At 35.9% G+C, this 15,385-nt stretch overlaps 1 protein-coding gene and 1 non-coding gene across 5 annotated transcripts in view; one reads left to right on the top strand and one right to left on the bottom strand.

The window, feature by feature from the left end:
• INTS2 (integrator complex subunit 2) overlaps positions 1-15,385 on the bottom strand; it is a 50,493-nt gene that overhangs the window by 9,225 nt on the left and 25,883 nt on the right. For all 4 annotated transcript variants that reach the window (XM_008541221.2, XM_008541230.2, XM_070562356.1 and 1 more), the window contains exons 16-19: positions 8,543-8,647; positions 6,406-6,570; positions 4,781-4,982; positions 1,667-1,792 (exon numbers count right to left, since the gene is read on the bottom strand). In XM_008541221.2, coding sequence (XP_008539443.2) covers positions 1,667-1,792; positions 4,781-4,982; positions 6,406-6,570; positions 8,543-8,647 — 598 coding nt within the window. The remainder of the gene's footprint in view (positions 1-1,666; positions 1,793-4,780; positions 4,983-6,405; positions 6,571-8,542; positions 8,648-15,385) is intronic.
• On the top strand, positions 365-470 carry LOC139074243 (U6 spliceosomal RNA). Its single transcript, XR_011523779.1, has one exon. It is a non-coding gene; the product is annotated as a U6 spliceosomal RNA (small nuclear RNA).

Below are 15,385 nucleotides of genomic sequence, written 5' to 3'. Positions count from 1 at the left end.
CAGAATGAAAATATGAATCAAAATTCTTGAAAATGAGCATGTTACTTTTGCCCCAATAATTTCAGTTTTAAGAATCTGTTCTCAGGAAAAACCCAGTACACAGAATAGTCACCAGAGCACTACTGATAATAACAAAAAATAGAAATAAACAAAATATCCAGCAATAGGGGATTGGATTAAGCACAGCACATATATGTGTAATACCATGTAGCCAATTAATGTAAGAATATCTATTAACATGAGAAAAGGTTCACAAGCTGTTAAGTGAAAAATCCAGGTTATAAAAACATTACATACATTATGATAGCATAATGTAACAACTTCCTGAATAAACAGAAGCAATTCAGGTAAAAGGTTAACTACTGTGCTCGCTTCGGCGCACATATACTAAAATTGGAGCGATACAGTGAAGATTAGTATGGCCCCTGCACAAGGATGACACGCAATGTAAAAAAAAAAAAGGTTAGCTACTTAAGTGGATTTTTAACACTGATAAATTGTTTTAGAAGTGGCTCTTTTGTAGAAGTGTTAATTACTGTTGTTTTCCTTTTATTAGATAACGTCATTTATACTGTTTATTCTTCTAATTCCTATTTCCTGTGAGACCTTGATCTCGCCAAACCATATCTGGCTGATTTTGCACGTTGTGTCACTTCAAGACTGTCATCCCCAGGGTTGAGGACAGATGAGTATATTCATAGTGTATCCTAGTTAGTCTTCTTTACTCCAGTTTCATTCCCCTCTAAACTGTCTAACGCAAAGTTTCTCTTCTTAAGTTACCTTAGCCTAAATGACCTCTTTAGCCTACATTCAAGGCCCTCCACAGTCTCACTCCAACCTAACATTCCAATCCTAAAGTGTTTTCTTCTCAAAAATTTACCCCTCCAATCCAAACCTTTTTCATTTTTCCTCACAATATCTTCCTTGACCCCCTAACTCCCATCATTATAGTTCATCTGTTCATCTAAAGTCTATTTCCATCCTTTAAAATACTGCTCAGGTCCCACCTCCTCCATATGTTTCCTGAACTTTTAACAGCATTCATTTACCATACCATTTATTTGCACATGACCATATTATTTAACTTCTCTTCGTCTTATTTACCCACGCAAGTAATAATCACTTTACAGGCAAGCCCTTCAACTTGTGCATCTTCAATATTACTTAACACAGCAACTGGAAATTCAAATATTAATGATGTGAATTCGTTAATTCTGCCTCTTGAGGTGAAGCCTTCAAAGCAATTAAGTTCAGCAACTGGCAAGGAATTACAGACAAATGTCTGATCAATGAAGCTAATATCACCAAAGATCACAGTTTTAGTCCACGTAATGGCTCACAATGAAGCTTTTCAACAATGCTAGCAGAAATAGTAATATTCTTTACTGCTCTTACCTCTAAGAGAAGGAACAGCTGTTATTGAGAGTTGCCAAAACCGAGAAAGACATTTCTTTGAGGCTAGGTTTTACTAATCACATATTAAATATTAAATTGAATATATAGTTCATGAATATAGATAACTAAAAAGAACCAGAAAACCTCACAGGTCATACTGCCAGTTATCTGCAAGAACACTAAGATATAAGATTAAACTAAATTTCTTCAATTTCTTTTGACTCTCCAAAGTGTAACTCTATAATAAAAATGAAACTCAAATGACACGTACCTGTGTACCCTCTGATCACATCTTAGGACAATAAGAGGATCTATCATCAGGTCATTCTGAGTATACTTTTGTTGTCTTACAAACTTTATTGAAGGTTGAAGTGCATTAACTGTCATTACCCAGAGCCTGATGAGAAAATAATCACACGTTCAAAAACAAAAACAACTATATTATAATTGAAACCTGTAGCCATCCAGTCCTTTCTATCTTAGAAAGATACATTCAGGAAAAAATTAGGAAACAAGTGTGAATGAACTTGAAAAAATTAAAACCTACAAAGATCTAACCTATTATTATGTCTCTAAAACAAATGAAGATAAAACAGTAAACACAGAGTAGTTTCAAAAATCCTCACAGTTGTAATGGAATAATCATGGCATATAAAATAAAAATTTGAATTAAAACCTCAGTTATACCATGCTTTATAAGACCTTGTATAAGTCATTGAGCCTCTCTGTAACTTTCCTTGTCTGTAAAATAGGAATATAATACCTGTAAATGAAATAATACTTATCAAAGCACTTTGAAACTATATCTGGCCTCATAAATTAAGTCACTGTTCTGTATTTGTCATCATGAAATCTCAATGTGAGATGCCACTTTGAGATGAGACATCAATAGACTATAAGTAGTTACTAACCTGGCAGTACATCAGAATTACTGAGAGATATGCCAATATGGAAAGTACCTGATCTCTTCCAGTGAAGCCCAGGAGCCCATAAGCCCCACTGCACATACACAGCTTCCCCACTCTTTAATATGAGTGGATGGCAAAAAATCATTAAACACAGAAAGAAGATTTCTACTTTGAAAAGGATTAAAATATACAAGCAGAAAAAAAGCAACTCCAAAGAAACAAGAGAATGTAAGGATGAGAAGAATTTTTTTTTAAAAACCTATAATTAATATCCTTAAAGGACAGAATATTTCATATTTGAAACAAGAACAGAAGGCATTTAAAAATATTCAGATAAGAAAGAGCTCTTAGAAATTAAGAATAAAACAGAAATTTTTCTAAATTCAAAGGAAAAATCAGGAGATAACATCGAGGAAATACCCAGAAAGTATATTCAAAAGATGGATTAAAAAATAGAAGAGAAAATCAGAGAATAAGAACAAGAGATTTAAAATCCAAATCTCAAAAAAATCCAGAAAACTGAGGGAAAGAAATTATTGAAGGAAAAAAAATATAAAAGAAAATGTCATAGAAATGAAGGCATTAGTACCCAGACTAAAAAAAAACCCAACCGAGTGCCCAGCTCTATGAATAAAAAAAAAGCCACACCAAAATACCTCACCATGAAATTCCAGAAAACAGTGAAAGAAAAAAAAACTAAAACCTTTAAGAGAGGAAAAACAATGGTCACATACAAAGGTTGGGAATTGGTGTAATATATGATTATTCAATAGCAATAAGGGAAGCTCTGACTCGTTCAATAGAACGAAGCCTTCAAATTTCTTAAAGGAACGACGAACTGGAATTCTACATCCAGGCTAAATATCAATCACATGTGAGTGAAAGAATAGAAACCTTTTCATGCATGCAAGTCTCAAAAAAAAATAAGTTTCTCAAACACCCTTTCTCAGGAAGCAACCTGAGTATGAGTTCTACTCACTAAAATGAGGAACTAAACCAAGAAAAACACGGTATCCAACAAAGAGAGACAAACGCAATTCCAGGACGGCCACTGTGCATGTCCCAGATTGAAACATGAGGATGGAAGGCTCTGAAAGGAACGTTTCCAAGAAAAAAAATGTTACTGATACGTTACTTGATGTGTTATAACTAATTGTAAAGTAAATTTCCCCTCATAATGGAGTCTGGGGATGAATTAGTTACTGATACAAAAAAAAAACCCTGAGCAAATGGAAAAGAGGGAAGTATTAACTCAGAGTTTGAGTGTGGGGTGCACAGTTGTGCAAGATAAGTGTAAGTCGTATAAGTTGCGTAAGTTGTATAAGTGAGGAGGGCAGTTGTATAAGAAAGAAATTGTAATCAAAGGATAGCACATAGGTCAACTATAAATAACACTTATGTAGTCATAATATGCACACTGAATATTGCTTTAACCAAAAATTTTGATATAACTGTGTTGGGAGAAATGGAGGAAGAGGGACTCATAGGGGAGGAAGCAAGAAAGAGTGCTAAATCTTCATCTTGTACAGTAGGAAGTCAAAAGAAAATTTCTAACTTGAAAAGTCAGAAAATCATAGTAATTATAAGCATATTATTGAGATACATGAGGGGATACAAATGCAAAAATAAAAAGATAAAAGAGCTGAAAATAGTTGTCTCTGGGGAGCAAGAGTCTAAATGGGAAGGTGTGGGCAAACCTTATATACTATTTAACTTATGTGCATTTATTAATTTGATATAAGTAAAAAATTGAAAAAGTATAAATATTCCCAGATTTACTAAATCAAAATCTCAGGGAAGTCCAGCCCAGTATTCTGTTTTCAGAGCTGACCAGGTGTTTTCGATGCCATCTGTGGACCAGCAGAGACTCATTTGACTAAAGACAAAATAATTAATCCAGCATTCCCTAAACTTTACTGCATACTGGAATCAACTGGGGAATCTTCAAAAAAATACTAATGCCTGACTCCCAGCCACATACATTCTGATTTAATTGGCATGGGTTACAACTTGGACATCAAGATTTTTAAAAGCTCTCCAGGTAATTTTAACGTGCAGCAAAATTTGGAGCCACTGCAACGATGCAAGACACAATAGTGATCTAAATCACAATTAGCCACAAATGACTATACATGAGAACTCACTTTTAAAGAACTTTCTCAAGTTGGAAAAACTTTAAGGTCTCTCTCTCTTTCTTAAGATAAAGTTTATTCTTTTCCTTAAAGTTGTAACAACTCTTTAATTAGTAGTCTTTAAAGAACTTTCTCAAGTTGGAAAAACTTTAAGGTCTCTCTCTCTTTCTTAAGATAAAGTTTATTCTTTTCCTTAAAGTTGTAACAACTCTTTAATTAGTAGTCTTCAGAAAGGATTTATAATGTTAAATACTAAACAATTTTTTTCAACAGTAAAGTTTAGGTTATTGTATATAATCACTGCTATACACTTATCTTTTACATGTAACAATACACTGAAGTTACCTTCTAGGCATCACAGTATTAAGAACCATCCACAGTTTATTGACCGTTTGAAGAATTCTCCGTGGAACCCCTGAATTCAATAGCTGGTTCATGTTGGATGTTAATACTTCTGCATATGGTATAAGTTCACTGGCAGAGAGTAGAGTCAAGTGTTCTAGAATCTGCATCACTTGTGTGTGACTTACTGGGACAGCTGAAAATGCTAAAAGGAAAATTTAGCAGTCATAATCTATATTCTATCCAGCTTACCAAAGAGGAAGTAACATTGCTCTATCAGACTATAGGCCAAACAAATCAAGAAAACAATCTTGCTTTACTCTCAATCCTAGCCATAGTTCTGGCTATACTTAAAATAAGGACCTTAAGAAAAATTTATGTAGGCATAGTTATTTCATAAAGAACAAAAAATATCTCATTTTAGAAATCACATTAGTGACCCAAAGACAAATGACATTTCCTTGGAGACTGAGACTGATTTTAAAAATTGATTGAAATATGAAAATATACCCAAATATTGCTTTTGGTAGTAACATTCATTTGAAGAGATTTTATTTTTGTTTCCTTTTTCTCCCCAAAGCCCCCCAGTACATAGTTGTATATTTTTAGTTGTGGGTCCTTCTAGTCATGGCATGTGGGATGCCACCTCAGCATGGCTTGATGAGCGGTGCCATGTCCGTGCCCAGGATCTGAACCAGCGAAACCCCAGGCCACCGAAGCGGAGTGCGCAAACTTAACCACTCGGCCATGGTGCCAGCCCCATAATATTCATTTGAAAGATTCAAATTTCTTGATACCTAGTGGTTAAAGTTCGACGTGCTCCGCTTCAGTGGCCCAGGTTTGGTTCTTAGGTGGGGAACCACACCACTCGTCTGTCAGTAGCCATGCTGTGGCAGCAGCTCACATAGAAGAACTAGAAGGACTTACAACTAGAATATACAATTATGTATTGGGGTTTTGGGGAGGGGGAAAAGAAAGAAATCTAGGACAGTGCTCTTCAATAGAATAGTCACTAACCACATCTGTCTACTGAGCATTTGCAGTGTAACTAGTCCAAAATGAGATGTGCCCAAAGTATAAAATACACAGCAGACTGCAAAGACTTAGTATGGTAAAACAGTAAAATATCTCATTAATAGTTTTTTTATACTGATTACATGATGAACTAATATATTAGATTTATCAGGTTAAATAAAATAATTATCAAAATTAATTTTCCCTGTTTCTTTTTACCTTGTTAACATAGCTATAGAAAGTTTAAAATTACATGTGTGGTTTGTATCATATTTCTGTTTGACAGCGGTGATCTAGAACACTATCCATTAACTACAAGTACATTGCTCTATTCCATGGCACTTATTTCTGACCATTATTTCTGATTGACTTCTCTGGAAGATCCTAAAACCACACAACCTGTTTAGTGATATGACATAGGACTTATGAGGAAACAGATACAAGCATATCAGAAAGAAATGGTTAAAACTCCTTAAACTCAAAGAGAATTACTTGAAATATATTCACCAAAACATTAGTATATCCCCAGGGAAATTCTGCATGATTTTAAGATTTCAATGAGCCTAACATCTCTGCACTACTAAAAGGGAAAAAGGAGTATCAATTCACTATACCTTCCTGGAGTTGTTTAGGCGAGTGGTTTTTGGCATTATTAGTCAGGAGCATTCGCCTTAACAGGGCATCAGTCCCTGTGATTTCTTCTTCACAGATCCAATCATCCACAATGCATAAATGTGGGTAGTTAGTTGCAAGGAGACGTAGTAAAGCAGAATGCAACCCTTAAAAATTTACAAGAAGTAAATTGGATTCTTCATTTATAAACACAAAAATCCTCTCTCTCCTCTCTTCCTCTCCCTGCTCCCTTTCATTTTCAGCAATCCAAAGGAATCTGCACTTCTTGTGCATGCATTCCACAGTTTGGGAACTTCTGTTTAGTAGTTGAGCCAGGGAAACTGCTTAAATAAAGATCCCCAAGTGATCTGTTACACAGGAGGAAGCTGGAAACCACTACTTCTATCAAAAGTTCTCAAGCTTCCTTCCACCCTATCCCAATATCAATGTCTTCCATCAGGAAAAGTGGTTTGACAGAGCAGTAGTTCAAGAGTTGAGAGGGGGAGGAAAGAAAAAGAAGAGAAAAGAATGTCCATTTGGGTGAGATCATATATGGTTTGAAAAAGGCCTCACTCAGAAATTCTGACAGGCTTCTATCAGAGAACATGTGCTCTCCTCCAACCCAGATGAGAATCATTGCTATAGATGGGTAAAATTAAACTTGCTCACTTGGAGTGCCTAAAAGGTCTCAGGCACTTTATGTACATTTTCTCATATCACCCTAATATTCCTACAAGGTGAGCAATATTGTCTCCATTCTACTGTAAGGAAACAGGCTGACAGACATTGATTAATGTCACACAGCTAAGCATGTCAGCCAACCGAAGCAGTACTGATGATACCCACAAGAGGGTGCATTTGTCTTCCTTCAAGAAAAGGAATGGGAAACCTTCCTATTTCTAAATCAGTCTTGTTTCTAACCTTTGCTGATAGCATAGTTTGACTATTCATGATTATTATTGTGTAATATCAATAATGAGAAAATAAATGATGATACTGTAAAAATGCCTATTTAGATATATGAAATACCACTATGCTAAGTGCTTAGCACATAAATACTCAATAAATATTGTTGTTACTATACTATTATCATCATCAGAGTTTTAAGATTAGTAGTAATAAAAGTACTTTAGATCCAATCATCCCCTTATTATGCAACTTAGATCAACCATACCACTGCTTAGTCCCATAGGGATAGTATCTGCTTCCTTTCTCATAGAAACTGCTTAGAATTAATGTTTCTGTTTGAAAAGACACTGTAACAATCAAAAGTGGTATAAATTTAAAGTCTAAAAATCTAAATGCACAAGTGTATGTATACTTAAGACTATCCCAAAACAGTCACAAAAATGACTGCTTACAACAGTACAAATTAATCTACATTTCATAATCTCTTCAACAAAACAGTTAGTTTCCAAATGTTGCCAAATATAACATCATTTCTTTGGAAACAGATTATGCAAAGATATAATAAATGAAGACATCTGGCTAAAGATGACCAAAGAAGGCTCACGTTCCTCCTTGAAACCAACGATAACAAAGAAAGAAAAAGAAAATTCCAACTTCAAGGAAACAAACAAAAAAAAGAACACCCCACACTCACACATTGTTAAAAAAGAAAAAAAGAAAACATTATTAAAAAAAGAAAAAAATTGAATCTCAAAACATATTTCTATGACAGCTTTACACTAAAAATATTACAGTAATTTCATGCTCAGGAATATTATATAGTAATTAAAAACAATAACATAGACTACATGTACTGACATGAAAAGATTTCCAAGACTCCAAGAGGAAAAAGCAAACCTCAGAAAAGAGAGGGTATAATACCATTTATAGTTTAAAGAAAGAATTTTTTACTCGTGTATCTATTAGCCTCAATCATATGAAATGGCATTTTTGTAAGTCAAAAATAGTTAAATACCTGCAATTTCATATGGTTTAACCTGTAGAAAAAAATGTCTGAAATTACACACCAAAATAAAACAGCTGGGGGTTTGAGGGGGAAGAGTTGGTTTGCAGGGAGTAAGACAATTTGAATTTTTAACACTGAGCACCTATTACACATTATAACATTATAAACAGTAAAGTATGTTTTACCAATAAACGTCAACAGTAAAAAGCAAGTAAAACAAATACCTCCCAACTCCTGCTGCAGCCCTTGAGCCTGTCGAATAAGGAATTTGATAGGAATCTGATCCATTAAAGAAGACGAATATGATTTGGGCTTTCTTTGCATGGCAGCTGTCAGTCAAAGATGAAAAGTGTAAGATAAAGTGTCAGAAACAACATAATTCTTAACCTTCAACCCAAATGAAAACAAAAACAATGTTACATTACTTTTAATTCACTGAATCTGTGAACATAAGTCATAAAAGGTGAAGAATCACTACCAAAATGGTGGAAACACAGGATGAGAAAGAACATAGCTAAGGGCAAGATCTGAAAAATGCCCCCAAATTGAAACTAGTTGGGAGAAAAATCATGAGTGAGAGAAGCCATCTGCAGAAGTACCCTATGCTAAAAAAAACCAAAAGCACCCACCTGATAAGTCAGTCAAGACTCTCTCAAATCTAATTAGGAAGACCAAATGCAGTCATGACCACACAGCTTAAAGCTTCATGATTCTAACAGCCTATTATATACATTTAACCTATTATATACATTACAGTGGCGACTGACTCCTTTTAAAGGAAGTTGGGCAATATGAATTTGACTTCTTTCTCTCAAAACTTCTACCTTCAGTCAGCTAACAAGTCCATTTTTTTTTAACAAGTCCATCTTACTTTCTGTTCTTTTTCTGCTGTCCTAATTCAGTGCCTACTCGTTGTTTGTTTAAATATCTATTATGGCCCAATTTCCTGGATTCTAATTTCTCTTCTCTTTAAATCACCCTTCCCACTGCTGCCATAGTCCTCATATTTAAATACAGAGTTGGCCAGATCATGTGTCTCTGGCTCCCTGTTCAAAAACCTTCAGTGGATTCCTACATCCCACAGAATAAAGGTCCTTGCCAATCTATGCTATTTTTCTCTGTCTCATCTCCACCATACTCTATATGCCTGACTCCTCATCTCATTCCAAGGTACTTTGCTTGTGCACCACAGACCGAAATGAGAATCTAAACTAGGGTGTTCATAGTTTAAAAAAATCATATCCAATATACTTATTCTTTTTCAAATACAAACCACAAAGTATAAAGCTCAACAAATTTTTTTTGTTTGAAGACAAGAAGTATATAAGAGCAAGTGTTAGAATAAAAGGTGAGAATCATTACATATACAGACTATATAACTCTTGATTAGATATAATCTCCCTTGTAAATTAATAAATTAGCATCCTAGTTTTCCAGACCAATCTTTTATGAACTGAGTACAAATGTGTTTCAGAAGGCAGTTAAAATAATATAGGTTTCAGTGATAGTCAGTCCTAGTCAGGGCAATTAAGCAAGAAAAACAAATAAAATGCATCCAAACTGGAAAGGAAAAAGTAAAACTGTCACTCTTTGCAGATGACATGATACTGTACATAGAAAACAATAAAGACTCCATCAAAAAATTGTTAGAACTAATAAACGAATTCAGTAAAGTAGCAGGATACAAAATCAATACACAAAAATCTGTGGCATTTCTACATACTAATAACAACCTATCAGAAAGAGAAATTAGGGGCTGGCCTGGTGGCATAGTGGTTAAGTCCACACACTCCACTTTGGTGGCCCAGGGTGCGCCAGGTCTGATCCTGGGAGCGGACCTACGCACCACTCATCAAGCCATTTGCATCAACATGCTGGAGGGTATTATGCTAAGCAAAATAAATCAGATAAAGAAAGCCAAATACTGTATGATTTCACTTATATGTGGAAGATAAAACAACAAAAACAACAAACACATAGACACAGAGAGTAGATTGGTGGTTACCAAAGGGGAAGGGAGAGGAAGGCAGGCAAAAGGGGTAAAGGGCAAATGTGTACAATAACAAATGACAACTAGACTTTGAGTGGTGAACATGATGTAGTCAACACAGAAGTCGAAATGTAATGATGTAGGGGGCCGGCCCAGTGGCGGAGCGGTTAAGTGTGCACGTTCCGCTTTGGTGACCCAGGGTTCGCCAGTTCGGATCCTGGGTGTGGACATGGCACCACTTGGCAAGCCATGCTGTGACAGGCGTCCCACAAATAAAGTAGAGGAAGATGGGCACGGATGTTAGCTCAGGGCTAATCTTCCTCAAAAATAAATAAATAAATAAACAAACAAACAAAAAAAATATAATGATGTACACCTGAAACTTATTTAATGTTATAAACCAATGTTACCTCAATAAAAACCTAACTAAAAAAAAAAATCTGTTGTTTAGTGTAGCCACCTTCATTAATTATCTTTGCTAGATCTTCTGGATAACTTGCTGCAGCTTCTACATCAGCACTTGCTACTTCACCTTGCACTTTTAAGTTGTGGAGATGGCTTCTTTCCTTAAACCTCATGAGCCAACCTTTGCTAGCTTCAGACTTTTCCTCTGCAGCTTCCTCACCTCTCTCAGGCTTCAAGGACTAGAAGAGAATTAGGGCCTTGCTCTGGATTACTAGGCTTTGGCTTAAGGGAATGTTGTGGCTATCCAGACCACTGAAACTTTCTCTATATGAGCAACAAGGCTGTTTCACTTTCTTATCATTCATGGGTGCACTGGAGTAGCACTTTTAATTTCCTTCAAGAAGTTTTCCTTTGCATTCACAACGTGGCTAACTGGCACAAGAGGCCTAGCTTTCGGCCTATCTCAGCTTTTGACGTGGCTTTTCACTAAGCTTAATCATTTCTAGCTTTTGATTTAAAGAGAGAGATGTGCAACTCTTCCTTTCATTTGAGAGGTCATTGTAGGGTTATTAATTGGCCTAATTTCAATATTGTTGTGTCTCAGGGAATGGGAGGACAGAGGAGAGGGAGATAAGAGAACAGGCAGTTGGTGGAACAGTCAGAACACACACAACATTTATCAACTAAGTTCACCTTCTTATATGGGCACGGTTCATGGTGCCCCAAAACAATTACAACATCAAAGATCACTGATCACAGATCACCATAACAAATATAATAATAATGAAAAGTTTGAAATATTGTGAGAATTACCAAAATGTGAAACAGAGACACAAAGCAAGTAAATGCTGTTGGAAAAATGGCACCGATAGGCCTGCTCGACACAGGATTGCCACAAACCTTCAGTTTGTAAAAAATGTGATATCTAAAAGTGCAATCAAGTGAAGTGCAATAAAACAAGGTATGCCTGTGGGTTCCAGTGATAGTCAAATCCTGGTTCTAACACTTACTATTTAGGGGAGTTACGTAAGTTCCCTGTGCCTCAGTGTTCTCATCTGTAAAATAAAGATAGTACCTATCTCATAGAATTGTTGTGAGAGTTTACATGAGTTAACATGTGTAAAGTGCTTCAAGCAGTGTCTGGCACATAGCAAGCACTCAAATGTTAACTAGTATTATTAAGATCTAGAGTCCCAGGGCCAGCCTGGTGGCACAGCGGTTAAGTTCGCACGTTCTGCTTCAATGGCCTGGGGTTCACCGGTGGGGATCCCGGGTACGGACATGGCACCACTTGTCAAGCCATGCTGTGGTAGGCGTCCCACATATAAAGTAGAGAAGATGGGCACAGATGTTAGCTCAGGGCCAGACTTCCTCAGCAAAAAAAAAAAAAAAAAAAAAAAGAGGATTGGCAGCAGATGTTAGCTCAGGGCTAATTTTCTTCAAAAAAAAAGATCCAGAGTCCTCAAGAACAGCTTAGGGTAAAAGTATCAATATTCAAGTTTCTGGACCTATGAAATTGAAAACAAAATCCCAATCACATTTTAATGATTCCATCAAAGAACCAGCAGCCCATGAAGCCCTGCCTAAAGCAATTATTTCTCTTTAACATCTCTGTGAAATACAACATCAAGAATATTATTAATTCTTCAGTAAAAGACTATGAAGGGTATATGAGAAGATCATTTGTTTCATATATACAACATGAGCAATTACATTTCCAGATTTCTTGCAATGTATGGTTTTCAAAGATTCAAATTTAACATTTAACTTCATCCTCAATAAACCTGTAGAAATGTTTTGAATACTGTTTGCATTGCCCCTAGTCTTTGTGACATTTTAATCCTTAAAAATATCCTATAGATGGGGCTGGCCCCGTGGCCAAGTGGTTAAGTTTGCGCGCTCCGCTGCAGGCGGCCCAGTGTTTCGTTGGTTCGAATCCTGTGCGCGGACATGGCACTGCTCATCAAGCCACGCTGAGGCAGCATCCCACACGCCACAACTAGAAGGACCCACAACGAAGAATATACAACTATGTACTGGGGGGCTTTGGGGAGAAAAAGGGAAAAAAATAAAATCTTTAAAAAAAAAAAATCCTATAGAAAATGAATTCACTTATGAAATTAGCATTAACTTGATACCAAAGCCTTGAAGAAAGGAAGAAAGAAGAAAGGAAAAGAAAAAGAAAAGGAAAAAAGGCAAATTTCACTTGTTTAAACAGAGATAGGAAAAAAATTGTATTAAAAAAAAACCAAGGGGGCTGGCCCAGAGGCGCAGCAGTTAAATTCACGCGTTCCGCTTCGGCAGCCCGGGATTCACCGGTTCGGATCCCAGGTGCAGACATGGCACCGCTTGGCAAAAGCCACGCTGTGGCAGGTATTCCACACATAAAGCAGAGGAAGATGGGCATGGATGTTAGCTCAGGACCAGGCTTCCTCAGCAAAAAGAGGAGGATTGGCAGCAGTTAGCTCAGGGCTAATCTTCCTCAAAAAAAAAAAAAAAAACCAAGCAAATCAAATCTAGCACCATACTAAAAGAATAATACACCAAGAGCAAGTAGGGGTCATTCCAGGAATATAAACATAGTAATTATACAATGAATCATATAAATAGGCCAATTTATCTCAATAATTCCCAAAAAAGCATTTACACTCTTTGACATCAGAATTAAAAGGATCTTTTCAGACACCATGTCTTCTCAGAGAAGGGAAACAATAGAAAGAATAAACAAATGGGACTTCATCAGACTAAAGAGCTTCTTCAAGGCAAATGAAAATAGGATTGAAACAAAAAAACAACCCACTAACTGGGAAAAAATATTTGCAAGTCATATATCTGACAAAGGCTTAATATCCATAATATATAAAGAACTCTCACAACTCAACAACAAAAAATCAAACCACCCAATCAAAAAATGGGCTGGAGACATGAACAGACATTTCTCCAAAGAAGATATACGGATGGCCAATAGGCATATGAAAAGATGCTCATCATCGCTGATCATCAGGGAAATGCAAATCAAAACTACACTAAGATATCACCTTACACCCATTAGAATGACAAAAATATCTAAAACTAATAGTAACAAACGTTGGAGAGGTTGTGGAGAAAAAGGAAGCCTCATACACTGCTGGTGGGAATGCAAACTGGTGCAGCCACTATGGAAAATAGTATGGCGATTCCTCAAAAAATTAAAAATAGAGGGGCTGGCCCCGTGGCCGAGTGGTTAAGTTCGCGCGCTCCGCTGCAGGCGGCCCAGTGTTTCATCGGTTCGAATCCTGGGCACGGACATGGCACTGCTCGTCAGACCACGCTGAGGCGGCATCCCACATGCCACAACTGGAGGAACCCACAACAAAGAATACACAACTACGTACTGGGGGGCTTTGGGGAGAAAAAGGAAAAAAATAAAATCTTTAAAAAAAAAAAAAAAAAATTAAAAATAGAACTACCATACGATCCAGCCATCCCACTACTGGGTATCTATCCAAAGAGCTTGAAGTCAGCAATCCCAAAAGTCCTATGTACCCCAATGTTCATTGCAGCATTATTTACAATAGCCAAGACATGGAAGCAAGCTAAGTGCCCATCAACAGATGAATGGATAAAGAAGATGTGGTACATATATACAATGGAATACTACTCAGCTGCAAAACAGAACAAAATCATCCCATTTGCAATAACGTGGATGGACCTTGAGGGAATTATGTTAAGTGAAATAAGCCAGCTAGAGAAGGATCATCTGTGTATGACTCCACTCATATGAGGAATTTAAAAATGTGGACTAAGAGAACAGTTTAGTGGCTACCAGGGGAAAGGTGGGGTGGGGGGTGGGCACAAAGGGTGAAGTGGTGCACCTACAACACAAATGACAAACATTAATGTACAAGTGAAATTACACAAGATTGTAACCTATCATTAACTCAATAAAAAAATAATTTTTTAAATGATACTCTAAGAAATTCAGAGCTTGACTACTCCAAACTAAATGTCAATACGTTTCCTATGATGAGTGATAACTTGTTAGGAGAACATTGTACAGATCCTATACAAAGTAAAATTTTATTGACAGACAAAAAATAACTTGAATAAATTTACTCATTCAAAAAACAGTGATTAAGTGCCTACTATGTATCAAGTAAAATTCTAAATGCTAGATATGGCAGCAAAAAAAAAAGACAAAAATTAGCCTCCAGGAAGCTTACATTTTAATAATTAAAAAGAAAAAATTATTTCATATTTCTAGATGGGAAGACAATATTGTAAAGATGTAAATTCTCTCCAAATTAATCTATAAGTTTAACATAATTCTGATTAAAATCCCAGTATAATCTTCCTCTATGCAATTTGAGAAAATTATTACAAAGTTCATGTTAAAGATTATATATGTGAGAGTAGACAGAAATATTGAACAAGAAAGGTACTGGAAATGTCTGAGATAAAAAAGAAAATCCAAAAACAGACACAGGTTTGTAATAAAACTTCGATATACCTCAAAGCAACCTTCTAAAGTAATAGGAAAATGATAGATTATTCACTACATAATGTTAACAAATGACTGATTATTAAGAAATAAAATTGGATACTTTACACCAAAATTAATTAAAGGTACACTTAAATTTTAAAAATGAAATAATAATGTCCTAAAAGAAAATACAGGCTATTAGTTATATAA

The sequence above is a fragment of the Equus przewalskii genome, chromosome 10 (assembly GCF_037783145.1).
Source record: "Equus przewalskii isolate Varuska chromosome 10, EquPr2, whole genome shotgun sequence".
Lineage (NCBI taxonomy): Eukaryota > Metazoa > Chordata > Mammalia > Perissodactyla > Equidae > Equus > Equus przewalskii.
The sequence above is the reverse complement of the archived record's forward strand: the minus strand, read 5'-3'. Positions and strand labels throughout refer to the sequence as shown.